This window comes from Cydia pomonella, chromosome 6 (genome assembly GCF_033807575.1).
Source record: "Cydia pomonella isolate Wapato2018A chromosome 6, ilCydPomo1, whole genome shotgun sequence".
Taxonomy (NCBI): domain Eukaryota; kingdom Metazoa; phylum Arthropoda; class Insecta; order Lepidoptera; family Tortricidae; genus Cydia; species Cydia pomonella.
In genome coordinates this window covers 18,029,290-18,046,593 of record NC_084708.1, presented here as the reverse complement: position 1 = coordinate 18,046,593, position 17,304 = coordinate 18,029,290, and the positions used below count along the sequence as shown (strand labels likewise).

The 17,304-nt window shown below is 38.8% G+C and overlaps 1 protein-coding gene across 1 annotated transcript in view; it reads left to right on the top strand.

Moving 5' to 3' along the window:
* The window catches only part of LOC133519170 (protein patched), a 31,473-nt gene extending 17,116 nt beyond the window's left edge, over nucleotides 1-14,357 (top strand). Inside the window, exons 3-16 of the mRNA XM_061853131.1 lie at nucleotides 5,196-5,341; nucleotides 5,457-5,668; nucleotides 5,872-6,076; nucleotides 7,181-7,450; nucleotides 8,040-8,174; nucleotides 8,258-8,387; nucleotides 8,508-8,755; nucleotides 9,004-9,195; nucleotides 9,307-9,450; nucleotides 9,537-10,415; nucleotides 10,737-10,919; nucleotides 11,274-11,516; nucleotides 11,780-12,088; nucleotides 12,346-14,357. Of these exons, the coding sequence (XP_061709115.1) occupies nucleotides 5,196-5,341; nucleotides 5,457-5,668; nucleotides 5,872-6,076; nucleotides 7,181-7,450; nucleotides 8,040-8,174; nucleotides 8,258-8,387; nucleotides 8,508-8,755; nucleotides 9,004-9,195; nucleotides 9,307-9,450; nucleotides 9,537-10,415; nucleotides 10,737-10,919; nucleotides 11,274-11,516; nucleotides 11,780-12,088; nucleotides 12,346-12,654 (3,605 nt within the window). The 3' untranslated portion in view covers nucleotides 12,655-14,357. The remainder of the gene's footprint in view (nucleotides 1-5,195; nucleotides 5,342-5,456; nucleotides 5,669-5,871; nucleotides 6,077-7,180; nucleotides 7,451-8,039; nucleotides 8,175-8,257; nucleotides 8,388-8,507; nucleotides 8,756-9,003; nucleotides 9,196-9,306; nucleotides 9,451-9,536; nucleotides 10,416-10,736; nucleotides 10,920-11,273; nucleotides 11,517-11,779; nucleotides 12,089-12,345) is intronic.
* Nucleotides 14,358-17,304: the final 2,947 nt, after the last annotated feature.

Genomic DNA, 17,304 nt, shown 5'->3' with positions numbered 1-17,304 from the left:
CTTTTCTAGTTTTTATTCTACCATTTTGTCGGCGTGATTGGTTTGTATATCCATACCAAATTGCAGTATTCTAGCACTAAAGACCACCGAGCAAAGCCGCAGACGGACAGACGAACATACAGACACACCCATAGACTAACTATAAGGGTAAAATCTCCGGCACACCAGTCTGTCTTCATCAACTTTTTGTCCAAAACTCTTTGTAAATTTAATGCTTATTAAACTAATTTCCATACAAAGTGTTTTGCGAGCGACCGCGACCGAATTTAGCATGACATACGTATGACAGGTGATCAATTGGGGCCTTTATTTGAATGAGGATTTAGGTTTTCATTCAGCTGTAAAATAATAACTTGAACTATTCTCAGGTTGTTTTTCACTACCCTTACAATTAATGATCAATAATTAACTTATTTTAACGTAAACATTATAAAAACGAGTAGGTATAGGTATGTACAATCAATGTTACTAATACATTGAACAACTTTGAATACAACTCATGAAGTCTTGCTTGATATATCATCGGTACCGAAACATAAAATAATGTATGTATTTTTAATAAAAATTGACGTTGTCACCTGTCGTCAATTTATAAAATGGGTAGACACCCGGCGCGTCGTTTAAAATATCGTACTTAAGTTGACACAAAATAAAGAAGGAAGTCTAAAAATGGTTATCACCAGTTCTCGTTAAGCCGTCGACTGCTGCGATCGGTTGAACGCTCGTGGCATCACCCTATAAATTAGCGACCAAAATAAAAAGCGTTCCCCGTGTGAAGCGAGGGCGTTACACAGGGGTATCATTCCGGCCGCTCACTGCGGACAGGCGAGGCTAAAGACTCGGGTCACTCAGGAGAACCTCTCCGATTTAGTTCTTTTGGTTCTTAAGGATTTCAGAGCCATGTTGCGCTGTTTCTCCCAAGAAATTCTTTGCCCGCGCATGCAGATCCGACAAGAATGCATGCATTGCTCGAGACAGTTACACCGCGCCAGCGGCGATTCTCTGTAACGCTTCACCAAACAACACACGCGCATCGTGAACATAGTACGCTACCTACCTACTCGTACGTGTAACGTAAGCAGCTCAAACTTTGAAAACAGGTTGTACAGAATCGCAAGTCAGTTACACTGTTTTCAATGCTGATTTTGTTTTCAAAACACCTTATTTTAATCTCTGTAGTCCAAAATCGCAAAGATATAAGAGTGTCATGATCATGATACTCATGATAAATGAGTATCACAAGTCACAAGCAAGTGAAAGTCAAGAATCGAGTGGAAGTAGTACTTGCTATTAAGAGAGACGACCAAACGAATTTCTTTAATAATATAATTACAAACAGATTTAAAGAAAGTAATAATTTAGACAAATTTAAAATATGTTAACAAAACGAGTGAAGTTTTTGCGGTGTTTACGTAAGGTCCAACTTACTGCGAACAACTATGTACACCCTCATTCGTACTTACGACTGATTAGTTTATTATAGCACTCGTTCAGATTTAAACATATATTTAAATCGAACAGAGTCAGATTAAATTTTTACGCAGGTATCTAATAAAGTCAGCATCACTTGTGCTTATTTTCTCACACCTAATTTAGTTCAAGCAAAAATGTGACAAAACGACCTATAAATCAATGGCTGGGTGTTAATTGGAACGATAATGGGAAACCACCTATATACGAATTCTTCAAATTCTTATAGGCTTAAAATAAGGTCTATATTTGTGTGACTTTTACGCTTTTTTTGCATGGTCCTCTAAAAACATCGACGTTACCACTCACCAAACCACCTATAATTTTTTTCGATGCCCAATTTTAGCTTACCTGCTGTGCGTATTTTAAAAGGCACCTGCCTTCAATTCAAGATAATGAATTGACTTGTTATGAAGACGTCTGTACTTTTACCAGCCTAAATATTGGGTTATAGGTATGTGTCTGACGCCTTTCAGAATCAGAATCAGAAATATTTATTGTGCAAACTGTGTAGGTACAAGAATATGACTTAGGTACATTTTTTGATGAGTATCAACAGTTTTACCCTTCTCGGGTATACAATTATTTTTAACTTAAACTAGGTTTTAGTATTTTATCTTAAACTATATTTTAATATACATTTAGGTTTACATAGTTATAAAATTCTTTTAAATTATAGAAAACTTTGTCTATTAAAAAGTTTTTTAAGCATCTTTTAAAAGTATTTCCTTCGAGGCTTTTTATTTCGTTTGGCAGATGGTTGAAGACATTAATAGCAGATATGAACGTACTTTGTTTATATATTGAGGTGCTAGTTCTCGGAAGTACCATATTGTACTTATATTGTGATCTGATATTTTCTTTGCATGAACGCTTTGTGAAATATTCAGGGTGTTTTTTTACAAATTGGCTTAATTCTAATATATAAATACCGGTAAGGGTCAAAAAGCGCTTCTCTCTAAACACTTCACGTAGCGATTCATCCATCTACATTCTAAAAACAGTTTTTAAGCATTTTTTCTGCAATATAAATGTTTTATCAACATCAACAGAATTTCCCCAAAAAATTACTCCGTACGTCAGTAATGGGTAGACTGTTCCATAATATGCACTGATAACAATTTTTTCGGAGCAAGTTTCTGACAATATCGATAAAGCATAGCATCTACTAGAATTTTTTTTATTTAGCTCATTTATATGTGCCTTCCAATTTAAATGTGTATCTATTTCAACGCCGAGAAAACTAACATGGCTTACGTCATCTACTGACGTATTCGCATTTGACGCTACAATAGATTCAGGCACAGTTTTATAATTTCTAAATTGTATAAGTTTAGTTTTATCTAGGTTGACACGGAGGTTAAGACTGTTTAGCCATTTTAAAATGTTTGTTAGTACACTGTTTATATGTTCTTGCATGTTTTCATATGTATTTTCATTTGAGAACAAAAGAGTAACGTCATCTGCATATAAAGTACACGGTACGTCAACTATATTTGGAAGTTCATTTAGGTATATTAAAAATAGGAGTGGGCCGAGAATACTACCTTGGGGAACTCCAAGCTGAACTTTCTCAAATGATGACTGTACCCGTGCAACTGTTTTTGTCTGAGCATTGTAACTAACAATTTCTACAGCTTGCTCCCTATTGTACAAATAAGTGTAAAATAGTTGAAGAGCATTTCCTCTTATTCCGATATTTTCAAGCTGTTTTAGAATAATGTCAAAGTTTACGCAGTCAAAAGCTTTTGACATATCGATCAAGAGGGAGGCACAAAGGTTTTTGTTGTTTACACTCTCCCAAACAAGCTTTAACGTTTCAAATATAGCTGTTGTAGTAGATTTCCCCTTTTGAAATCCAAATTGGCATGAGTTCAGGATTTTATTTTGATTAAGAAATTTAGTTAATCTAATGTGTATTACCTTTTCAAAAATTTTAGAAAAAGTAGGTAATAAAGCTATGGGTCTGTAGTTGCTCAAGTTGGTTTTGTTTCCTTTTTTATAGAGTGGTTTTATTATTGCTTTCTTAAGGTCATCGGGGAATATTCCAGTTTCAAGCGTTAAATTTATAATGTGCATAAGAGGGTCTGAAATGTAGTCCACAGATGATTTAACTACTTGAATTGGTATATTATCGTGACCCGAGGATTTTTTATTTTTTAAAGAGGCCACAATCTTTTTAATTTCACTAGTATCAACCGGAGTCAAAAAAATACTATTTGGGATACAATTTAATTTATATTTATATTCTTTGGGGTCAAACGTATTTAATATATTTTGGAATGTGTAATGTTTATTAAATGCTTGTGCTATGTCTTGAGGGTTTTCAAATGTTGTTCCATCTTTGTCTATTTTCGTTAAAGTTATTGGTATTGTATTCGTGGAACAGGTATTTAATTTTATTAAGCCCCATGTAGCTTTTTGCTTATTTGTACTATTTGAAATGTATCTATCGTTTGATATAATCTTAGATTTTCTAATGGCATTTTTTAATATTTTACAGTATTTTTTATACTTCATCAGAGTGAGCCTATTATTTTTTGTTTTTTGATTGGTGACGTGTATCTTTCGTTTGATTTTACTGGATTTTAAAATACCTTTCGATTTCCAGTTTGGTCTTTTCATATATGTGACTTTGGTTTTTTCTAGTGGGATGCAGAGATTAAAGACCAGTGAAAAAATTGCTTTTCTTGTATTATGCTCGCTTAGGTATATGGCAAAAGAAAAAACTGACCACAAAATCTATTTTTTTTTGTGTTTATTACATCGTTTCTCTGGAATTTCGAAATAATTTAATTATGCAACTTAGTAAGCGAACAGCGTATAACCCCTCTTTGATAGGTGCTATGTCGGTGACTGAGAGACAAAGCCGCAATAAAGTCACAAGTGCATTGTTTTGCAGTTCATCATACTCCGGAGGGCCTATCGCTCTTGCATTCGATTTTTCGATGTTCGCGGTATATAGGCACTCAGTATAGGGAGGAACAAAGTGGGAAGAAGGAGTGATATTTCTAGTTTTGGATAATCTATGACTACTTTAAACCAGTGAAGGTTTCAGTTCGGTTGAATTTCACTCAGTATAATTAATGCCGAGGATGCCATGTAAGTGGTGCGAAGAAACCGATAGCGGTCCCCACGTGTAGATAAATCACGAGCGGAGCGCTAACTATCGCGGCTGCCTCCCCTGACAAATGTGTCGACACTCACCAATAAGCCGTGGGTGCTGATGGGATAGCTAAAATAAGAAATAGTTTTTGTCGATCCTAACACAGATATCCAACGAGAAATGGCAACATCGTGTATGCTATAATGACAAAGTAAAAAACCTATTTATTGTCCTGTAAATGTTTCATTTAAGACAAACTTGCATACAAATAAAATAAAAAAATCTTATTTTACCAACGTTAAGTTGTGACAACTAACGAATAACTAAATTAAGTTGTCTGTGCCTATAACGTCTATCGCATTAAAACGACGATTTACATTAATGGGCCACGGCATTCGAGACCTGTCTCGTTTTACGATAAAGAAAAAATGTTTCAATGTAAACTAGATTGCATTTTCATTATCTTCTTTTAAAGCCTTACTCTTTATGTGGTAGTACATTCTATATATTGATTTGTCGGCAATGTCGACTTTGCCTAGGTGTAAGCTCACCGGCGTGTATAATGATTTAAACTCATCTGCATACCTATTGTTCTTACAATTTTATCTATTTGCTTCAGAGGGTGGCAGATTAGAAGCGGAACTGAAGTATATCGCTAAGGCCTTGGGCGAAACAGATTCTTCAACGCATCAGCTCATCATCCAGACTGCTAAGGACCCGGATGCGTCACTACTTCACGCGAAAGCACTCCTTGATCATCTAGAGGTAATTAAGCGTTCTTAAATACCACTTTTTAATTGAAAAAATGATTTATGTATATCATAGAATCTTAGGTGTTTTAGCTATTCGGATACTCAAGGTTTAATATTTATATTTACAGGTGGTAAAGGCAGCAACTAGGGTAACGGTTCACATGTACGACACTGAGTGGAGGCTCAAAGACCTCTGCTACAGTCCGAGCATACCCGATTTCGAGGAGTATCACATAGAAAAGATCTTCGAAAACATCATCCCATGCGCCATTATAACGCCACTTGATTGTTTCTGGGAAGGATCCCAATTGCTAGGCCCGGATTATCCGATATCTGTACCGTAAGTTCTTTTTTTATCATCTTAATAGTATTGTTATGATGTAGTACATTTGATTTGATGGGATCATAAACTGTTCAGCTGCAACTAAGGAAAACATTTATAGATATTATTGATAATTTCAAAATACCGTTATATGAGTTATCGTACGAAACATACCCTTTTCAACTATGTACGTTGACTTACAATCAACATTATATTTCCAGTTTTCTTCAACACAAACTAAAATGGACGCAGCTAAACCCACAAGAGGTGTTAGAAGAAGTAAAAGGACTGAAGATCCAGTTCCCGCTGAGCACGATGGAGGCGTACATGAAGAGAGCTGGTATCACGTCCGCCTACATGAAGAAGCCGTGCCTGGACCCCACCGATACGCAGTGTCCAGACACTGCACCCAACAAAAACGGCCAGGTACTTTCACTTTGTGTATCTGTGTAACTACATCAAATAATGGCAAATAGTGTCCATATAACGTATTTTGTGCCAGCTTAAGACTAAGGATATACTTAAAAAAGTATCTATAACTTCTAATAGTAGGTATTTTATATAGTCCCGTCAAGCTTTTCCAGCAACCTGTTTATTCAACAAGAATGTGACATTTTAGTTACTCTAAAAACCCTTTTTTTGTAAACTTTAAATACGAATGAGATCAAACTCCGTACATAGTGATTTGTTACACTACCGTGATACCATGAGACTCACATTAGGGACTATTACGGCAACTCCCGGTCCTTTTATGAAGACTTCAATTTACGACGGTTTTACTGGCACATAAATAAAACATGTAGAATCACGACAAATAAAATAACTTTATCGAGTCCAACGCATAAACCTTAAATACTTTTCATAATAATAAAGTATTTTTGGAAACGGTAATAAGACGGGATGAAAGCGGTCGCCGACGGCAGATGGCGGCTACCTGCCGGCGCGTCGCCGTTCGCTCGCTGCAGTCGCGCCACGAGAAAGTTATGTTCCGATGCTAATTACACACTGAACGCTGCATAATGACACTATCGTCCAGAAAGTGGAAACGCTGAATTATGTCTTAAAGTAAAATTTAAACTTATTGAGGCATTTGTTCGGTTGTGCAATATTTTACAAACTGACTATCGAATACTCGTGGGCTACATTGGAAACGCAGTCGAATGTGTCGAGTAGGTAGGGCCCGTTTTTGTGGGGTCGGCTCGGCGCGGGTTGCCGCCACCCACGTTCGGCGAAGGGCCGCGGCGCAGATCGGGCGCGCATTGTTCCCTGCGCCCGCGCAGCCGGACCCCGCATTATACGGGCGCATTGTACACGCTTCAATGGGCCTCGTTTGCCGCCGCTATCGCCGTCACAATGACACTATCAATAATGCTCGCCACCCGATACACACAAACGTACAGTTCCACGGAAACCTCGTAAATCTTGCGACACCCTTTGTTCGTAACTATGTCGTCCGGAGCAGGTGACACTTGGTGCTCGGTAATGAATACGTTTCAATGTGTCGGGAGTTTTAAGTTTTCGGTTGTTTAGATTCCAGACGTGGCGGCCGTGTTGTCGAACGGGTGCTACGGGTTCGCAGCGGCGTACATGCACTGGCCGGAGCAGCTGATAGTCGGCGGGGTGACACGCAACAACACGTCAGCGCTGCGCAGCGCGCGCGCCCTGCAGTCCGTCGTGCAGCTGATGGGCGAGCGCGAGATGTTTGAGTACTGGTCCGAGAGCCACAAGGTGCACCATGTCGGCTGGAACCAGGAGAAGGCCGCTAGTATACTGGACGCCTGGCAACGAAAGTTCGCAACTGTAAGTGTTGTCTCAAAACCAAGCTCATAAACTTTATTTCGTAACGTAACAGCTAGTCAAGTATCTAAGATATCAGATAAAAGATACCTTTGGAAATGGTATTTGAAATATTGTATCTAGACAAGATTTTTGTCAAAACTCAGTTTTGATGATGGGATCTATAAGGAATCGAGGGAACTCTTCAAATGTGAAAGGCATACATATAATGATTTTCGTATTTTCATCAACTAATCAAGCTCAACATTTATAAAAGTGACGTTTGATGAAGTCAAACTGCTACTCGTAATGATGATCAGAATGGAACGACGACGACGCATAGTTCCCGCTTGGCGATTTTTCGTCTTCGATGTGTTTGTTAAGCAAATTAGATTGATTTAAAGACAATTTTTTGTCAAGTTCGAGTTTCGACCATGGGGTCCATAGGAATCGATGGAATCCTCAAATGTTAAAGGCCCATATTATATAGTGATCTTAGTATTTTCATCAACAAAACAAGCATTTAAGTACATTTGTAGAAGTGACATTTGATGAAGTGAAACTGCTGATGAATAACAGCAGTAAATAATATTTTCCATTATATACATTACAGGAAGTAAGAAAAACGGCAGCATCCATATCACCTTGGTACACCTTCCATCCGTTCTCCACGTCAACTTTGAACGACATACTAGGAAAATTCTCTGAACTATCCCTTAAGAACATTGTTGTAGGATACATGATCATGGTAAGTCTTTTCATATGCCTGTACAACGTTCCGTTTTTTTCTTTTAAATTCATTTGTTTTATTAAAATTTCTATTGTTTTCAGTTAATTTATGTTGCCGTTACGTTGATGCAATGGCAGGATCCCGTCCGTTCTCAAGCAGGAGTAGGCATTGCTGGAGTGCTTCTACTTTCTATGTCAGTTGCCGCTGGATTAGGCTTTTGTGCTCTATTAGGTGATCATCATTTTATTTGTTTTGAGTTTTATTGTCATAATTACTTTCCTTACATTACAAATTATAATTTAACCGCAGACATAATATGGAGGTATATAACTGGTATTTTATAATTTTCAGGTATTCCATTCAATGCAACTAGTACACAGATCGTGCCCTTCCTAGCGCTGGGTCTAGGCGTGCAGGATATGTTCCTTCTCACGCATACGTACGTGGAACAGTCGGGAGACGTGCCACGAGAAGAGAGAACTGGCTTGGTGCTCAAGAAAAGCGGCCTGAGCGTACTACTGGCGTCGCTTTGCAATGCCATGGCGTTCTTGGCTGCTGCACTCCTACCAATACCAGCGCTGCGTGCCTTCTGTCTTCAGGTATGTAATTAAGCTTACGTACTGGCTAAGTAGTTGAACATTTACGAATACGAAGGTTTTATCATCACAAGCAATTCCTGCACCAATATTTCATCAAGATGTATTTGTTCATCGAAGGTGAACGATTTGGTAATCGACGGTGATAATCATCCTCAACACTTGGCCATTTCGCAAAATACCTGTAAACGCATTGCGCTTTTAGTCTTAACTTATTAATTATTCTCAAAGATTTTTTTCTTTTATTACAGGCTGCTATCCTCTTACTATTCAACCTAGGATCGATGTTGCTGGTATTTCCGGCGATGATCTCTTTGGACCTGCGACGGCGATCGGCTGCCCGTTCCGACTTGTTGTGCTGCATAATGCCAGAAAGCCCGCTTCCCAGTCGGGTCAAACGAACGAGTGGAAGATCCACTACACGTAGTGGAAAGATTGACAAGGTTAGTAAATCATACAGTCTCATGTCATGCCTAGAATTGAAAATAACCTTAAATTGTGATCGCCAGTCTTATTCCTAAATTTCAACCCATTCACCTTTATTTTTGTTTCAGAATGCTGTGAAGGATACAAGTAGACAGCCTTTAGACCCAAACAATGGAGGCGCTGAAGCAAAGAAACCGTGTTGTTTGAGTCTGTCTCTCACCAAGTGGGCGAAGACTCATTACACGCCATTTATCATGCGGCCTGATGTTAAGGTTCGTATTTTTTATCTAGTCCCAGTTAAAATCCACCTAGCTATACTAGTTTTCTTGATTGATCTGAACTTTGCTTCCATTTTTAGGTGACGTCAATGCTAGCGTTGATCGCTGTCATCTTAGCAAGTGTCTGGGGAGCGACGAAGGTTAAAGACGGACTCGATCTAACTGACATTGTACCTGAAAACACCGATGAACACGAGTTCCTCTCGCGGCAAGAAAAGTACTTCGGCTTCTATAATATGTACGCAGTCACGCAAGGCGATTTCGAATATCCCACCAACCAGAAGCTTCTTTACGAATACCACGATCAGTTTGTACGAATTCCGAACATCATAAAGAACGACAATGGAGGACTTACAAAGTTCTGGCTGAGTTTGTTTCGGGACTGGCTGTTAGATCTCCAAGATGCATTTGATAGAGACTTCGCCAACGGATGTATAACATCCGAATTTTTGTTCAATAATGCAAGTGACGAGGGCATACTGGCATACAAACTACTAGTACAAACCGGACACGTAGACAATCCCATCGACAAGTCGCTTATCAAGGATGTGAAGAACGGCCACCGACTAGTCGACAAGGAGGGCATAATTAATCCGAAGGCTTTCTACAACTACCTGTCTGCGTGGGCCACTAACGATGCTCTGGCTTATGGCGCATCCCAAGGAAACCTGAAACCCCAACCAAAGAGATGGACACATTTTCCTAAAGATACTGACTTGAAAATTCCAAAATCATCGCCGCTTATTTACACCCAACTGCCATTCTACCTGTTTGGCCTCACGGACACTGAGAATATAAAGAACTTAATAATGTCTGTACGCGAGCTTTGCCTGAAGTTTGAAGCAAAGGGGCTGGCCAACTTTCCATCAGGGATCCCGTTCCTGTTCTGGGAGCAATACTTATATCTGCGGACGTCATTGATGTACGCATTGGGGTGCGCTTTAGCTGCAGTTTTTATTGTAAGCATACATTTCAAACAAGTTATTTTTTTATTACATTTGATAACCTACATATTTTATGTAATTCAATGACTTTTTCTATTACTAAACAGTCATCACATAAGAATATTCTTGTGCGGTAAGAATGTATGCCGTATTTTCTGCGGATGGCCCACCTTAATATTATAATCACATATAAATAATTTTAAAGTAGAGCTTAAGAGTAACTTAGTTAACCTTATAAGATTTGTTAGATACTGAATACTCTAAAACCCTTTTGAAACCAATTTGATGAGTGGATTTTATAATGTCATTAATAACAAAAGTTTGTATCTTCCTCAGGCGGTAATGGTGCTTCTGCTGAACGCGTGGGCGGCCCTGCTGGTGACGCTGTCGCTGGCGCTGCTGGTGCTGCAGCTGGTAGGCACCATGGCCGCGCTCGGCGTCAAGCTGTCCGCCGTGCCCGCTGTGCTGCTTGTGCTCGCCATCGGCAGGGGCGTGCACTTCACCGTTCACCTTTGCCTGGTACGTATCCAATTGCAAACCTTTACACATTTTGCAAAAATTGAGATTTCAACATTTTCGCAATTACGTAAACATTTCAACACAAGCGCATACTATGGGACAGGGTAATTCGTATAAGATTATCCCATAATGTTTATTTCTTGGATGCTGCTGCTAACTGCTTTCTAGTTGTTACTGGTATCATGTATTTCCTAGATCTTCAGAGTCTGTTAATCCGTTTTTGAAACCAAACGTTAATCGCTTAGACATTGGTTCCATTTGAAATCACTTGGATAACAAGCCTTCGCAAATATAAATTTTATTAGACGAGCGCAGTTTGATCCTGGCGTCGTTTCTAACTTAGATTTTTTTTAGGCCTTCGTAACATCCATCGGCTGCCGTCGCCGGCGCGCGATGCTGGCCGTGGAGGCGGTGCTGGCGCCCGTGCTGCATGGTGCGCTTGCAGCCGCGCTGGCGGCCTCCATGCTGGCCACCAGCGAGTTCGGCTTCGTCGCCCGGCTGTTTCTGAGGCTGCTGCTGGCGCTTGTTATCCTCGGCTTGATCAACGGACTCTTATTCTTCCCTATCGTGCTGGCGCTGTTGGGACCCGCTGCTGAGGTGAGTTAATAAATCTATCACTTATGTGAAATGATGGCAAACTTATTTAAAGGCCTCTGGCTCTTTTTATAAATCTTTAATCAGTCGTTACTTTTCCCGTAATGTTTACCATGATATTAAAAGATAAGTGGCCTCGTCAACTTAGTCGTAGCTAGCTGACGTGGGCTGATCTTTTTATGCAGCTGATCTAAAATAAATAAGTAAATTACAGTATTGTCTACGATAGCTTTTGCAGCTTATAAAATATAATTATATTTTATCAGGTTCGCCCTTTAGAGCACCCTGAGCGACTATCAACTCCGTCCCCGAAATGCTCGCCCATAGCGAGTCGAAAATCGAACTCGGACAAATCTCGCAACAAGCCATCGCCGCGCTCATGCGCTCCTTCGCTCACCACCATCACCGAGGAGCCGAGCTGGCACAGCTCGGGGCAATCCGCTCAATCCTCCATGCAGTCCATCGTGGTACAACCAGAGGTGGTAGTGGAGACAACTACGTACAACGGGAGTGACTCGAATAGCGGCCGCTCTACGCCGACCAAGACTTCGCACTCTGGATCTATTACGACTAAGGTAGGAAACGTAAATGGATGTTATGAATATGTGAAATATTTATAATTCGAGTGTAAGATTGCAAGTCGACATCGGTAAGGAGCGCGGTTTAACAGTTCATTCTAACTGATGTGCCATTCGCGGTGATGGCGTGACAGTGCTGCTATACCTACGATTCCTACGAATATTTCAAGAAAATAATTTAATTAATTTTAGTTGGGTTTTAATAACATCAACACTGGCAAGTTATTAAAAACATTATAAATGTTTCTTTGCAGGTGACGGCCACAGCGAACATAAAGGTGGAGGTGGTGACACCCAGTGACCGAAAATCTCGACGCTCGTACCACTACTACGACCGCGACCGCCGCCGGGATCGCGACGACGACCGTGACCGCGACCGAGACCGAGACAGAGACCGTGACAGGGACCGAGATCGGGACCGGGATCGCGACAGAGACCGTGAGAGAGACCGGGATCGGTCCAGAGATAGACGGGACCGGTATAGAGAAGAAAGGGAGCACCGCGCCTCGCCGCGCGAGAACGGACGAGACTCGGGCCACGAGAGTGACTCGTCGAGGCATTGAACATTCGAACTAAGCAACTTGATACCCTCAAGTGTGTAGTTTCATAATTGTGAAGTAAGACTATATCGCATTATTTGTTTTCTTTGGCTCTGATCGTTATAAGTAGGAAACGATATCTCTGTCTAAAGTTACACAATCGTGTCTGTGGATCGTAAGACGTCTTGAGGTGCGTAGCGATGTTTGTATTCAAAGCCTTGAGGCAGTATTACGAAGATTGTAATTTTAAGTTAACATTTCATGAAAATAACAATTAGATACAGTGGAGGCTACATATTTTGTTTTGAAAGTGCTGGTTTGTATTTAAGCAGCCGTAGTAATACTGGGACCAAGGGCAGTTAAAATTAGTAAACTTACAAATAATATTGTCTTAAAAATGTTTTTTGAAGTGTACAATATTATAATTCAGCCACACGGTTAGGAATTTGCTAATTAAACCCCCCGTGGCTCTAGTCATACTATTGGGTGAAGGCATTCCACGAAGGCACTAGTGATTGTAGCGGTGACGCGTGATTCAGTGTGAACTCGAGGTTGAATCTTTAAAGACCAAATATCATTTTAATTCTGTGTGTTCCTATTTTAAAGACATGTCCATTTGTCTCCATAATGCTTCTTGTTATATTTTATACCTTCTCTAAAGACTGTGGTCAATTATTATTATTATGTAATTTATGATATTATTTATTTTACGTTTATGATTATTCTTTCACCAGTGAAGTCTGTAAGAAATCTCAGATTTATTGTACAAATTATTTAGTTACTCGTAGCGTTAGGTTAAGAAGCTATTTATGAGATTACCTAGATATCTAACTGTAATTTGTGATCTTTAGGTAAACGTTCATATAAAATTGTGAAGACTGCATTTAACGATCAAAACACAGTATTCAGAGTACAAGGTAAGTATAAAGGCGCGGGCTCCGGCCGCGTTCGGCGCAGACCTCATAAGGGAACTAACCAATAACGTTGTGACATTTTGTGCAAAGTACTTATTAGATTATATTAATTTATACGCATATAACATAATGATATTCTGTAAATATAGTTTTAGCATAGGCGGACGATGTTTGGCTGCGAATAAAAAGTTATTTTAATACTAGCGAATGGCAACTGTTGAAATACACGCACAAATATTTGTATATTAAGCAGCTATGCTCCTCACTATTTTCAGATTTCAAAATCTGTTTAATTTTCTAATAACTGGTTATTCGCGGCCGGACGAATGGTCTGCAAGGCGGAACGTTTACACTAGGTAAGCGAGGTGCCTACGACGAGTAGTGCATCATTGTATAGTTTATTTTTATACAATTTTAACTGACATATTGTCGAAAAACTATAGGTTGTAATGTAAATGAGTTGTGTTTGCTCTTATAGGTATTTGACCCAACGAACCGCTTATATTTAGCGATTAGTCGCCAGGGAAGTGTTGCTTCTGGGACTTTGAATCTTTGTTATTAATGATAACTTATACAAACAGTAGAACACTTCAATGGTGAGTGATTAGCCTTATCTTAATTTCCAAATTAATTCCTATTGAGCATTAATGTGCTAGCAGCTACTGCCCCAGTGTTTTTTTACGACAACGTATATTACTGTAATTGATATGAGATTTTAATAAAAATATTTTTACTTGAACGAAAACACTCGTGACAATAAACGAAAGTTAAACTGTCAACTGTATTGAGAAAATAAAATAATCTAAACTTTAATTTGTTTTTCTTTTCATTTTCGTTTTTCACTTCATTTCTTAGTCATTTTCTTTTGTGTGCCTCAGGAGTCATGATGGTACCTGTGTCTTGTATGCAAATGTTTTATGTTGCATAAGGATGACTACATGTTATAAGTATTATAACTGTCATGTTTAATGTATCACAACTCGTTGCGAATTTCCTACTTTCCGGACTTGTATCATAAATAACTACATATTGCAACACGTGGAACTTATTGAAGCGCTTTTAGGATCATAATTCTTTGAACTGCTAGCAAAGAAATCACGCACAGATTTTTTTAAAGCATAATACTTGTTAGGTGCCTTCCTAATGTTAGGGCAAAGACAATGCCCGAGGCGCCACCTTAATGGCGGAATTCGACGGAAGAGAGAGATTGCCGGTAGAGCGAAGCTTACCGTCACGAAAGGCACCAAAAAAGTGAAAGAAGGATTTGAAATATTCAGGGGAATGTGGGTTATTGAGAACAGACTAGAGAGTGCAGATAGGGAGCCGAGCTGTGTGAGAAATGAGTACAAGTGTGCATATTTTTGAAGACAGGATTAAACGGACACATTTATTAAGGAGCCGGTACAACTTGTTAAGAATTTCTTTGTTTAAGTCCGGATAACACATATCACCATCAGTCGATAATGGGTAAGATTAAAGTGTTAACTTAATAATGTTTTGGTTTAAACAGGCAAGAAGTGCCTGAGCCAAAGAAAAATCCAAAGAAGTGCATGAAGGGCGCCAGTAACCTTCCGACTGATACCGGAAAACTGCGGTCTCCAGCTCAGAGTGCAGTCCAAATGCACTACCAGGTCCTTCACAATCGTGCTAAAAGAAAATGGTGTAATACGACCTTAAAGATCGCTCACACCCAAGTGAAAGTCGTGTGTGAGATGCGCACCAATCACCAAAACGATCTTTAAGGAATCAAATGTATAATCTGAATTGGGTTCCGTGAATACGACAATATTGTCGGAGCGGCAGTCAATCAGTCAAACTTAAGAAACCTGACTCAAACCTAATATTGATTTGAAGTTTTTAAAAATACAGAACAAATACTTGAAACTGACACTAAGATAATAAAAAAAACCGACTTCAATGAGGGAGACCGGGTAAAAGAAAGATTATTGTTGATTTTGGGTTTCATACAATGAAAATAAAAAGACAGCTACCTACGCCTAATTATGTAGAAAAGGAGGTAAAATGTTTTGTCACTGCAGCACCTACCTTGACACATTTCAGATTTGCCCTATGGTTGACTGGCAAGGTACCCGCAATAGGGTATTCGACTATATTTAAAATAAATTATTCCACACCATGCATGAAATAAAGCACCATTTTTAGGAAAACATAGATAGCGGTTATTTTTAAACACAAGTTCTATATTAGTACATTATGGTACGAGTGTGCTAAGCTGGTCATTACACACGAGGCGATATTGTGCGCGCGAGCTGTAAGCGAGCGCGCAATAAGAAAGCCGATGTGGGTAATGACTAATGCACACGCCAGGGATCGGAACCGGTTTTTTGCAAAAACATCGAATAACCATATATTCCGGTTTATTTTATACTCTAAATGTAGGACTCAGTTGTGTTTTCAGATAACGACTTCGTATTATTAGATTGCCTAATTAGAAATGAAGTAATTAACAAAGAACGAAAAAATACCGTTTTCGTTCCCATACAAAAAATACCGGTTTCCGATCCCTGGCACACGCGTTTCATACGACGTTTTTCAACACACTTGCGAGGAAAAAACAAAATTTATAAATTAGATTTTATTTTTGTCAAAACAGTAAAAGTACAATTTTCAAAATGGTGGCTTACAGTTTTAACATCGAATAATTGCACCAAAGCGTGCTGGGCTTTTACCTAGACACTTATTTGCCAGTTCATTAAAGTAAGTTACCAACATGTTTTCCAAGAAAGACTGGACGTTTTTGCTGATTTTCCATTGAATAAAAGTTTCATATGCCGCAAATTATTTTTCACCCGATTTTTATGGTAAAAAGCTATCGTTCTCGGCTCTTGCCTCTATGAGTATTACAGGCAGCGTCAATTTTATGTGTTCTTCATTTTCAATGCTTGAAAATTACATTTTCGTATATATGCATGTTTCGTATATATGTATATAAACATGTACAAAACTATTCCAATTTTATGACAAATACGGAAAATGGCTGGCGCGTTATTTTTTTTACGTACGATTCCAATGCGCGCGCAAGGCAAAGGCGCGAACGAAATCGACAAAAAGCCAATTAAAAAAATGTAAAAAAGCTAATATTTTCGTATTTCTTTTCGACGGATTGAGATCAAATCGATAAAATGTTATGTTTATTCATTAATATAATTTACAGTGCATAATTATGGTGCTACTTTACCGCACTAGTGCGAAAATTAGCATTTTACGTTACGTACATATGTACTGTAAAACCTTGTACGATACGTGTGCGAATAGGTAATTCGCAACTCGTGTCGATTTAAAACACTCCCTTCGGTCGTGTTTTAATTTATCGCCACTCGTTTCGAATTTCCTATTTTTCGCACTTGTATCTTAATATATACTATTTCAACACACTTGCTCAAAACGACATTTTTCTTCCACCGATTTTTGGAGTAAATGTAATGAAAAATCACGAGTGTTATAATATCCTGAAAAAGCACGCGTGTTTAATATCTAGGATTATGAGCCAAAAATCGGTAGAATAAAAACGTCGTATTGAGCAAGTGTGTTGAAAAAGTAGGTGAGTTGACCGTGACGTCATTGTGTAATGTTTCATATGAATTTGTTCATATGCTTGATTTGTTGATGAAAATACTAAGATCACTATACTTATGCCTTTAACATTTAAGGAGTTACCTCGATTCCTCATGAACCTCATCGTCGGAACTCGAACCTGACAAAAATTTGTCTTGAAAATCTAATTTGCTTAACAAACACA